At 54.6% G+C, this 10,792-nt stretch overlaps 5 protein-coding genes across 5 annotated transcripts; 4 read left to right on the top strand and 1 right to left on the bottom strand.

Moving 5' to 3' along the window:
- Positions 1-71: 71 nt before the first annotated feature.
- BDZ83DRAFT_658546 (uncharacterized protein) lies at positions 72-2,674 on the top strand (the record flags this gene model as incomplete). The annotated part of the gene is made up of 4 exons (XM_060511041.1): positions 72-227; positions 450-537; positions 1,082-2,319; positions 2,519-2,674. 4 exons carry the CDS (start codon positions 72-74, stop codon positions 2,672-2,674), a joined length of 1,638 nt encoding a protein of 545 aa, XP_060357080.1.
- Positions 2,675-3,159: 485 nt separating this feature from the next.
- On the top strand, positions 3,160-4,378 carry BDZ83DRAFT_725237 (alcohol dehydrogenase; the record flags this gene model as incomplete). The annotated part of the gene is made up of 2 exons (XM_060512729.1): positions 3,160-3,407; positions 3,601-4,378. 2 exons carry the CDS (start codon positions 3,160-3,162, stop codon positions 4,376-4,378), a joined length of 1,026 nt encoding a protein of 341 aa, XP_060357081.1.
- Positions 4,379-4,928: 550 nt separating this feature from the next.
- On the bottom strand, positions 4,929-6,471 carry BDZ83DRAFT_595821 (putative acyl-CoA oxidase; the record flags this gene model as incomplete). Its single annotated transcript, XM_060506825.1, has 2 exons — positions 4,929-5,466; positions 5,504-6,471. The coding sequence occupies 2 exons, from the start codon at positions 6,469-6,471 to the stop codon at positions 4,929-4,931; spliced, it is 1,506 nt and encodes a 501-aa protein (XP_060357082.1).
- Positions 6,472-7,349: 878 nt separating this feature from the next.
- Positions 7,350-8,084, top strand: BDZ83DRAFT_658549 (uncharacterized protein; the record flags this gene model as incomplete). The annotated part of the gene is made up of 3 exons (XM_060511042.1): positions 7,350-7,667; positions 7,698-7,704; positions 7,954-8,084. The coding sequence occupies 3 exons, from the start codon at positions 7,350-7,352 to the stop codon at positions 8,082-8,084; spliced, it is 456 nt and encodes a 151-aa protein (XP_060357083.1).
- A 1,053-nt stretch (positions 8,085-9,137) lies between these two features.
- On the top strand, positions 9,138-9,514 carry BDZ83DRAFT_645494 (uncharacterized protein). Its single transcript, XM_060509849.1, has 2 exons — positions 9,138-9,368; positions 9,488-9,514. Exon 1 carries the CDS (start codon positions 9,167-9,169, stop codon positions 9,353-9,355), a length of 189 nt encoding a protein of 62 aa, XP_060357084.1. The 5' UTR covers positions 9,138-9,166; the 3' UTR covers positions 9,356-9,368; positions 9,488-9,514.
- The last annotated feature ends 1,278 nt before the right edge of the window (positions 9,515-10,792 follow it).

A 10,792-nucleotide genomic window follows, 5' to 3' on the forward strand; every position in this document is an offset into this window, starting at 1 on the left:
ATTCTTTGCCAGAATACTTTGTCGCCATCGTCAGCAGTCCATACGAATCGACCTGTGGCACACGAGAGAAGATGACCTACCCCTCCCGCCATCTGAGACCGGAGTCTGGTGTGCACTGCATCGTCTCTGGTGGACAGCACGTTGTCGTTTCTTGGATCCAGTCGCATCGCGTTGTACCAGTCCGAACGCGTGTACTTGGTGCGCACGCCGAGCATATGCCTCATGAGGTCCGGGTCGCTCGTCACAACATCGCTTGGACCGACGCGAACAAGAGATCCTGTGAGAGGAGTTAGCGAGCGTCGTGAACGATATTGAAAACACTGGTAAACACCATATTCTTGGCTGGCCTCGTAGAATTTGAGGTGCATGCTACCGCTATACACGGCACGTACAAGCCACCAAGGAGAGAATCCGGCAGAAGGGGGGCCGGGGATGTGTCGTAGTCGTAGATACTGGTGAAGGATGAGCATGGCAGCATACAAGAACGGACCCCACGTCAAGAGGGTCGTGAAGGCGGCAACATTCCCCATGGCGGAGGTAAGCTGATTGCGCTGGCTGCTGATTGCGCTGGCTACGTGAGCCCTTGGTGGGTAGATTTGGTTGATGGATGACAAGAGCAAGGACGGCAGGCCGGGGTTTGTTACTCCGTCTCTGACACCGGGAAAGTCTACGGATAGGGGGTCTGGGAGAGGAGACCTTAAATGATCTTTGAGAAAGGCTGTATGCTGTATACTTCGTGGAGCCCATGACACGTCTTGTGGAATAGATGTCAGTCATGGTGTCGTGGCAGATGCGATCACGGGCAGTTCTGGGTGTCCTTGCCCAAATCGACCCCTCCATGGTGCAACTGGTGTGGGTTCAGCGAAGCGGAATGCAACACTACAAAATGTGGCTCTTTGCGCCGCGGGGATGGTTTGGGCTCTTTCGAACCTGTGCACGCCCTGAACATCGAGCAGCGAAGTCAACGGCCTAGGAAGCTGAATTGGGCAGCCATGTACCGGGCCCATGTCACCGCTTCTGGATCTTGCGCAAAGCGGTATAAGTATGAAGAGACATCGTGCCAACGCCAGTCTGCCATCAGGTCGGCGTAAAAACCTTCGTATTGGTCTCGCCGAAACAATGGGCTGTAATCCATCGAGACCTCTCAATAGCTTACAAACAGACGTAGACCAGACCCTGTCCACGCACTATCCACTGACCGTAACTCGTCCACCCCGATACTCATACAATGAGCATAACGAAGCGTGTCGCCTGCTACGGCCTTGGACTGTGCGAGGCGCAAAATCCCGCAGCTTCATGTTCGTTGTTCATGTCATCAACAACAGCTTGCTAGATAGGTCGCAAACACTTGCCCAGATCAGGCTGCTGGGCCACTTGCAACAGCTCGCATACATCCATAAGCTCCAGGTTTTGGTCAAGTGCCTGGATTACTTATCTGATACCGATGACGACCCATATGCGGCGGATGAGAAACAGCTCTATCAGGGCATGCTAGCAGCCCGATCCAAGGCAGAAATGATCCGTCTGTGGGACGACAGACCGCCGACGGCTAGTTCTCCGAGCCCCGAAGAGGCTACAACTGCCGAGCATCGCATCAGCGCCGTCATCGACCATGTTCGACATAGTCGGGATGTAGGCGACGTAGATGTCAAACACCAAGTAGAACCAGAGATCGTTGCGGCGCTCTCTCGTTTCGCCAAGAGCTGGACCCTGGACGACTTCATGGATACGCACGAGAAGATCATGGGCGAGCCGCCAACGTTGCATGCGGCTGGCATATCGAAGCTCCAGGCCCAGTTCATACTCCAAGCCCAAGTAGCCCGTGCGAGCCTGACAAGTGACAACGGAGCGACGCCGACCGTCTCCGTCAGCTTCTTACCAGACGACGTCCCTAACGTAACGCTCATCAACATCAAGAAGCAGTGGAAGACACTATTCGTGCCGCTGGCGAAACGCGTCAAAGAGTCGGAAAAGTCCCTGCGTCAAGATCTCTACACGATGCAGCTAGTCTCTCTTGGGTCTGCGCATAGCAACGGCGGACAGCAGTGGAAAGAACTGGACGAGCTGGGGCAGGCCGGCATGGACATCATCGACCACCTCCACCTGGACGCGGGCCAGATACTGCTGCGAGGCCCGGGCCCGCTCCTCGGCCAGAAACTGCTGCTGGGTTCTGTGGGTCCCGTCGCCGACCGAGCGAAGGCAAGACGAGAGTCGGAGGCGGGTCTGTACGGCACGGGAGGTTCTCAAGCGACATACGAGGACATGGATGCGTGTGTTTGCCAGACGCAGAGCATGGCTCCGGGAGTTGAGTACGTGCAAGTGAGTCAAGATGCGTAACAAAGGGTGGTTTTCGGCGCCTATCAATGTCACATAGTATCCGTGGGTCTAGTTGATAAATGCTTCTTCGGACGGAAGTGGCACTGCGACATGCGCCGTATTTGAATGACAAGGTCTAGTGAAGAGCGGGGCACGCTTGGTTCGGAGAGCCGAAAGCTGATGCAAGGTTTTTTTCTGGCAGCCTCACACCTTGGTGGAAACGGCGAAAAGCTGCTCCGATGTTCCCACTATTGTGGCACCCGTGAATCCAGATATGCTTCTGAACCTCCATGTGTGGGCCGTCAGCATCCCTGGCGGTATCCACGCAGGGGTCATGTCGTCTTTTGCTGCCGATTGAGGCCAGAAAGGGCTCTGGGCCAGGCCGTTTTCTGCCTCCATCTCGACAGAGTGGAGAAAGATCGCCTTTGAGCGTGACATTTGGGATGCTGATGTGCGCATCGGAACACGGCAGCCACGGCTCCACAATTGAGGACGGTCATATCGGCCGGAGCGTCTATTTCGACGCGTGCGAGGCATATCGCATACCCTGTTGCTTCTTCAACGTTTGTTGCTCAAGCTATTTGCTACACCAACTGGCTAGGCTACGAGTGCTCCAACAATATGTGCCAACGTAGTAAATCAATTGTGTTAGTAGAGGAAAGCTTGCATCGTTTGGCAACATATGCCCGTATAACTATGGCTCTCGCCAGGTCTCAAAGTCCCAAACCTCTTGTGAATGAGGACCAAGAATCGCATCAGATCGTCGTCACACGCGCCATAGAATCGTATCATCGCCTCATATACACAACTGTTTCGAGCATCGACGCTCTTTGACACCTAGCAATGTCACTCAATCTTTCCTGGCCAGCCGCGACCATGCGCGCAGTCGTTTACCATGGCACGCCTTTCGAAATGATGGTTCAAGATGTCGCCAAGCCCGCCATCCTGAACGAGACGGATGTCGTAGTGCGGGTGACCACCGCGGCTGTATGCGGATCCGACTTGCACATCTACCACGGCTACATGGGCGGTGCGGTGCCATGGACGATGGGCCACGAGGCCGTCGGCTACATCTCGGAATTGGCGACGCCGTGTCCTCCTTCGCCGTCGGGGACTATGTCATCATTCCCGACACCGTGTCTGAGGACCATCTGGAGATGGATCCGAGGTCGAAGGAATACTTCGGCTTCGGGAATAGTGAGATGGGTCTAGGCGGTCTGCAAGGTACGAATATGCCTGCTCGATATGCATCCTGGGCATGCCAAAGAGAGGTTCACTGACAAGAGGCTGCGCAGCTGAATACGCGAGGGTCCCCTTCGCTGAAGCCAACCTGATCCCTATCCCGTTGACTCATGAAACCGCCAACTCGACGATCGAGCGCGACTACCTGACCGTTTCGGACATCTTCGCTACGGGATGGGCCGGCATCGACTACACCGGATTCGAACCCGGCGATTCTGTCGCCGTTTTCGGGGCGGGTCCCGTTGGGCTGCTTGCTGCCTACTCGGCCATTCTGCGTGGAGCGTCCAAGGTCTACGTCGTCGACCATGTGAAGGAGCGCCTCGATCTCGCCGCTTCCATCGGCGCCATCCCGATCAACTTTGCTGACGAAGACCCCGTCGCCCAGATTCTGGCTCGCGAGCCGGACGGGGTCATGCGTACTGTAGACTGTGTCGGCATGGAGGCGTTGAACTCGAGCCTTGAGATGGACGAGAGCATTATCACACAACAGATGATTGAGGTGGCGCATTTCAAAGGAGGCATGGGTCAACTGGGCGTGTATAGTTCACAGGACGATTCGCCTGGCGCGCCGTACGGCAGCGACATCTCGCCCACGATTCCCTTCCCCATCTCGTCCTTCTTTGCCAAGGGCTTGAGTTTCCGAACAGGAGCCGTTGATCCGAAGCAGTACGCTCCGCAGTTGATTGACCTCATCAACAGCGGCAAAGCCCACCCAAGCTTTGTGATCAGTGCAGTCATCGGCATCGAGGACGCGCCAGAGTACTACAAACGATTCAATGAGAAGAAGGAGACCAAGGTGGCCATCCGCTTTCCGGAGTAGGGAGGCGTAGTCGCGCGAGGGTTTCGTTGTATATGTAGAGGAAACTGCGGCAGTTCAAGTAATACATACGAAATCCTTCGTAAACCTATAGGAGCCTCAGTTGAGGCAAGTATTTTGCCGCCATGCTTCGTTTGGGCCCTTGCCTAGTGGCCTCTGTCGGTGATTGAGCAATGTCGCATTAGCTCGGCGTCAGGGCAGTTGATGTAAATCCTCACACCAAGCGCATTCAGAGAAGGCGGAAATGGAAGAAATCTAGCACGCATCCACAAGCGCATCTGCGGCGGAAAGCTCACAAGAGGTGGTGCATACAGGCGAATGGTTGGTTGACATCTTCCACCATTCTTATTCAATGAGGGCTTGCCTTACATGAAGATCAGTGAAAGCTCACACGTCACGGTTTTGCAAGCAGAAACGCCGCTAGACTCATATCAAGACTAACCATATAAATCGTCCTGCCCTCGCGGTCATGTCTGCCGCGATATGCGACATTGACACATGGCGGGAACAACAATGCAAGTGATAGAACTAGAATATCTGGATTGTTTCTACATCAAAGCCGGGACTTTGGAGCCTGCTCTACTATTACGTCGTCTGCGCCAGCCCCAAAAGCTGGCAGGGCCTTGATGAAGTCCTCCATGGCTCCCTCTTCAACCAACGGCGCCGTGATGTAAACTTCAGCATTGGCCCGTTCCACCAGCGTGGGCAAGAGGGGCAACAAGTTGGAGTATGCCCCGTTCTCGTTGTCCCGCAACGCAGATCGAGTGCCGTAGCCGTGTTCGACAAACCAGGACGGATCCTTCTGAATGCAAGACTTTTCAAACACATCGATCACCTCGGGCGCGATGTTGCCTTGCGCCTGGGCTGCCTCGTAGGCCATGCGCTGTCCAATGGCCTCCACCATCGCTCTGCATCGAGGGAGAACGCTGTTGTTATAGGTCGTACCCCTCAAGCTGCCGGATACGCCGAGTGCGAGGTTTTTGTCTCTCGCAACCTCTTCGAGCATCCCGGCTTCATACATGGCAAGAGATCCCGTCGGATCGGTCGGTTGTGGAAGACCGTATCTGTTCATGAGCAGTTCAGAAGCGAGACTACGAGGTGTCAGGACCCGTATCTAAGCTCGTGTACGAAGAAGACCTACGAATGCTTATAACGAGAGTGTCGCCCTCGGCCACGGCGTTCCCTTGGAAGGTTGATGCGAGTTCGGTTATCTGGTTGTGCGCATACAGGCCCTGCCAGCCACATCGCTCTGCCAGCTCGCGGAGCAGACGAGACGATCGCACCACCAGGACTTTGAAGACGGTAGCGATCCCTCTGCGGACGTCTGCGTTGTGGTTTTGGTTCATAAACTCACCAACGCTCCACTTGGCGTATGCATGCAGGACTTCTCCATGCGCCAGTGCTTCCAGGATCGGTCGCTGCTGTGTGCTGAACTGCATGATGGGCAGTTTTTTCCTATCTCCGACCAGACGACGCTGGCTGTACAGGGCGGCGATGCAGCCCGCAACTCGAATGGCAGACACCCCCATGATGGAGAGTGAGAGCGTGCCGACGGACACCCTCCAGATGTGGGCAAGAAACTCCTCTCGCTCGTTGTCGGCTCGCGACGCCGATCCTAGAAGCGCTTCAGGCTGAAGCCGCACGTTGTGAAACGTCGTGATGGAGTGGTCCAGCGGCTTGGTGCCGGCCCGCACAGGGAGCACACGCGACACAACGCCATCACACATGCCTCTCGCGTCGTTGATCCGCACGACAAAGGGCTTTACCCCTCGGTCATCGCCGCCCACGATGAGCCGGGCGAAAACAACAGCAACGCGGGCCATGCCAGCTAGCGGCGAGGATGGCGGCATGGCTTTGGCGGCGCCTGCGTTCGGCGTGTTCAGGGTAAAAGATCCGTCGGCTTCCATCCTCGCAGTCGTCTCCAAGTTGCGGGCGTCGAGGCCATGGCCGACCTCTGTCAACATGAATTCTCCACAAGCCTTGAAAGTGAGGAGTTCTTCGAGGGTGGCCATGAGGTCAGGTCGCTCGCGTGAGAACTTTGCAATCGTTCCGACACATAAGTTGAGGTGAATCGTTGCGATGACGAAAGCTGTCATGTCCCGAGAAGAAATGGCTGGCAGATAGTACTTGAGCATGATTGATGTACGACAGATATGGAAGAGAACGTACGATCGAAGTGGAAGTCCCAAAATCTTGGGGTCAGCTCAGCAATGTCATCGACTGTGAGGCCTGGGTGATGTTAGCATGACGGAATTCGGTTGGATCATGTGCGTATTGGCGACGCGCACCTCGGCTCAGGCAAAGAGCCTTGGCTCGTTCATAGTGCAGCGGGATGTTTGTAACCGATGGCTCGTGGCGGCTGTCCCTTCTCGCATCCCAGACTTCGTCGACCAAAAGCGACGTGTCGAAGTCCATGGCGAAGGAGATGATATCCGAGATGACGTCGGAGAAGAAGGCGTAACGTAGCTGGGGGCTAGCCCAATAGCAAAGACACGTGCCAAGAGAAACTTGGAGATATAATTTGATTCTGAGTCCGGCAACGGTCATCTCAGGCATTTTTGTGTCTCGAGAAATGAACCCGCCTTTTGTATGTATCGGTCACTCGCTGTTTGGCCCTCGTCGATTATCATAGTCTTGTTGTTCGAGCGAGGAGGGTACACGTCACAAAAGGCTCCTCATCATATTGGTTTGCGGAGTCAACTTCAGCCTGCCAGCTTACTTCTCCACATCCGAATCGATGCAGCGGCTATACTGGGTGCAAAGTGACTATCGGCTCTATTTCCAAGCACGGCCGAAAGGTGACCGTAGGATTCTGTTTCTGTTTTGTCTCGATTCACCCATAGTCACAGCTCGCCTTCGGCGTGCGATATATATCATATACATATTTCAGAACTGGTCTGAAAGCCATGAGAGATAGCGTAACCCGTGATGCACACATCATCTCCATTCTTCTCCCATTTCTTTACTACGATTGATGTTTGCCCCAGCACCCCAGCCCACAACGCTGACCATGAGCATCACAAGATCCGTTGAATACTGTCACAGACTTCGCCAGCTGGCCGCGGATCAGCTGCGAGCCGTCACAGAGTATACCATTCGAGGTCGTATGGGTCCCGAGCAGGAGCTCGCCTTGCAGTCAGAAATCCTCAGGATAGCCGCGAACATACAGCGAATGATGCCGCCATTGGTCGGTCAGGAAGGAGAGGACCGCATTGCTTCCGATCAAGCCGGTTTATCGCTGTTGCAGGCCTCTGACGATACAGCCTCATTACGTGGCACTTCTGGCGAGAGAGTATAGCGGCGGCAAGCTTCATGTACCTAGCTGTCAGGTAAGGATGATCCGCTGCGTGAAGATACGACTCATTTGCTGACGACAGAAGCAGTTGATGCACTCTCTACGATGGAGTCACAGTAGTGGAACGTATGACGCCATTTTCAGGGGTCGGTAGAACCGAGAATCGGGTTTCCGTCATCATGTAGTGTATCCCACATCACAAACTTCGTCAGTCGATCAAAAGCAAAACACCAAAGACCTGGAAGGAAATATCTCGCACACCATACAATCAAACGTGATCTAGTGTCAGACGACACCACCTGTCATGCCACGTCCTGGGGCGTCCCTTTCGTCAAGCGGTTTCCGGACGTACACATCTTGACCATGTCTTACATAGTTTACAATTCAATGCTTGTTTGTGCTACGCGAAGCTGAGAAGCTAGTTCACTCAGTCTCACAGCCACTATCACATCACCATTTGAGCTTACACTACCACAACCACTGCCATTTCTGTTTTCATGTACCAAAGGCCTGTTTGACAGGCACTCAGTCGAGACTGCCTGTGTAGGCTTTAGACACGCGGACTGACGCGCGTTGCTAGCCGGGAAACTCGGTTGTCGTGTCCATGTAGGCCAGAAACATTTCCGCCGCCATGCCAGCTCCGCCTTTCCGGATAATGTTAGTAGGCCCCTTTGTGTTTCTGGGTGTGCCCTTCTCAGGCTTCGAAACAGAAAGTTCATGAATCGACTAGTCTCCGGATGGTGCAGCCTGAAAATGAGGGCGGCGACTCGGTGCAAAGGCAGTCAAGGTAAAGCCCCATAAGTGACCTTAGCTGACGAGCGATAAACCAAGCGAATGCCGCCAGTTGCGTCGATGCAGTCGTTCTGGACGATGAAAGTGAGGGTAGCCGGTCGAAAAGGTGGGGTGGATGGTCACATCCACAAGATGCTCTATTAATTACCGGATGATCCCCCAGCTGTTGGCGCCAGATCGGGCCGCACCCAGGAAAAGCACAGATCCCCGGCATACGCCCCACCCCCGGGCCGGAAGCTGTCTGCTGAGCCTCTTCCGTCTCCGGCAGTCTTCATCAACTTCTGGCCTTCAGTCTCCATCTACCAGTCCAGATCCAGCACCCTGGTCGTTCCACATTTTCGTCGCTCAGTCTGGACCTGGTCTAGACCCCGGCTGCCAAAAGCCAACCGCGGGCCGTTTGCTCATCTGGAAGCCGCAAGTGTGATGTTTTCCATCAACCCCCCGCCACAGCGCTCATTCTGCAACGGTCCAAGATGCATGAATGTTTGTTTCCCCAAAGGCACACAGTGGGGCCTTGATGTCATTGCACAACGAACAAACATCCCTCTTTCCATGTTGCAAACTTACGGCAAATGAGACGAGGTCGATGCATGTATAAGTAGGGAGGTCTCTTCCCACTTGGATTCGGGAGTTTTCTTGGTGGGCTGGGCTTCCAGCCCCACCCCACCGCTGAGATGCCGTTGACCGTGTGTTGACGCTGCCATATGGCGGTGCCGTTGATGAACTTCCAACGACACCGGGCAACGGTTTCTTTGCATTTCCTTTGTATCCCGTTGATGATCATTCCAACGTTGCCGGGCAGCGGTTCTGCACCCATTTCCTTTGTATCCCGTCGAATGGACATTCTCGACGTTGCCGGGCATCGGTTCTACATTTCCTTTGTATCCCGTTGATGATCATTCCAACGTTGCCGGGCAGCGGTTCTGCATTCTGCATCTCCTTTGTATCCCGTCGAATGGACATTCTCGACGTTGCCGGGCATCGGTTCTACATTTCCTTTGTTTTCCGTTGATGACCATTCCAACGATGCCGCCGAGATGCTGTTCCTCGAGCGATGTGGGCGGCGAAATTCGGACTCTGCAACCTCCTCGTGGTGCCGCCTGGGAACCTATCCTCTTCAGTGATAGAGCCAGTGCAGAGACGTGACAGCGTGTGGCAGAGTGTGACAGAGCGCGAGTGCCTGGGACGGCAGATGTCGCCCGCTGGATGTTAGGTAGTCAGTTCGTCAGGCTCTGGCAGCTTGTGGATCGTTCTTGTAGTTAGAAATAGGACGACGTTCGCTGTCTTCAATACACGATTGTGCCTTCGAAGATCCCATGTCCAGTTCCCATCCACAACGATACCGTCTCATCATGATAGCCGTTGCTACAGATTCTCGTATGATGGGTCAAAAGCGCGTTTGAGACTACTCTCGCATATGTGCAGCCCTATAGCGCCAACAATGGTTAGGAGTCTCTGCTGTGGACGACTGAAGGCGCGTGTCGTCAGTCAGGTAATGGCTTGTGAGTGTTGCATCAAGCGTACAGTACATCGAGACACTCGCGCGGTCACAGTAAAGACCAGATCCACCACGGTCCAGACACTAGCTAGATCGGCACAGCTGGCCATCGGGACGTTGAAAGGGGCTAAGGGTGATACAATGTTCCATACCAAAGGCTATACAGCACAGCACGCCAGTTCATCCCTTCTTCCCTCGTGGTGCTGGTGGGAACCGGCAGTTTACGCCACGTTTTGTGGCCTGACGGACATACAAGTGGCTCTGAAATGCCTCTGGAACTGTCTTTGAGCGGCAAATTTGGTGCAATCAGGGATTACAAACGTGGCGGTCGGTACGAGCTCGTTCCGGCGGGTGGGCGGATCCAGAAGAGCTGCGAAGCAAATTCGGTACTAACATCTGATTGCGGTCGCAGCTGCAATGTGCTCGCGTTGCACGGTTCTGTGGTGCACCCAGAAATGCACAACTGGATCCAAGGGACCAACGCGCACCCAAGGGCTTGGGGCAATTCCTCATGGCCGTTGAGCCTGTTTCCCGCCGACGGACTGTTAGGCAAGATACCGTAGTTTCTCCGACGGGCATGCCCACCCGCTCTGCCAACTTCGATACCCGACCACTTTCAAATGATGGACAGTCATGGCTCTGAGCCCGATTCTGGCTCGTAGTGGGGCTATGTCCGACCCTGTCAGGGGTGTTTGTGAACCATCCGGGTACATCCCCCACGTCAGAAACACCCCAGGAGCTTCTCAGAATGGTCCCCATACATACTGCCATGTTCAACAATGATGATTGCATGGACATATCCATGAATGCGGTAGAAGGAGCCTAGCGGGAG

The sequence above is a fragment of the Colletotrichum acutatum genome, assembly GCF_030867785.1.
Source record: "Colletotrichum acutatum strain CBS 112980 chromosome Unknown BDZ83scaffold_328, whole genome shotgun sequence".
In the NCBI taxonomy this organism is placed as follows: domain Eukaryota; kingdom Fungi; phylum Ascomycota; class Sordariomycetes; order Glomerellales; family Glomerellaceae; genus Colletotrichum; species Colletotrichum acutatum.

Bases quoted from the DNA above. Each gene is read 5' to 3' on its own strand.
- BDZ83DRAFT_645494 (XM_060509849.1), top strand. From the start codon at position 9,167: ATGGCGGTGCCGTTGATGAACTTCCAACGACACCGGGCAACGGTTTCT.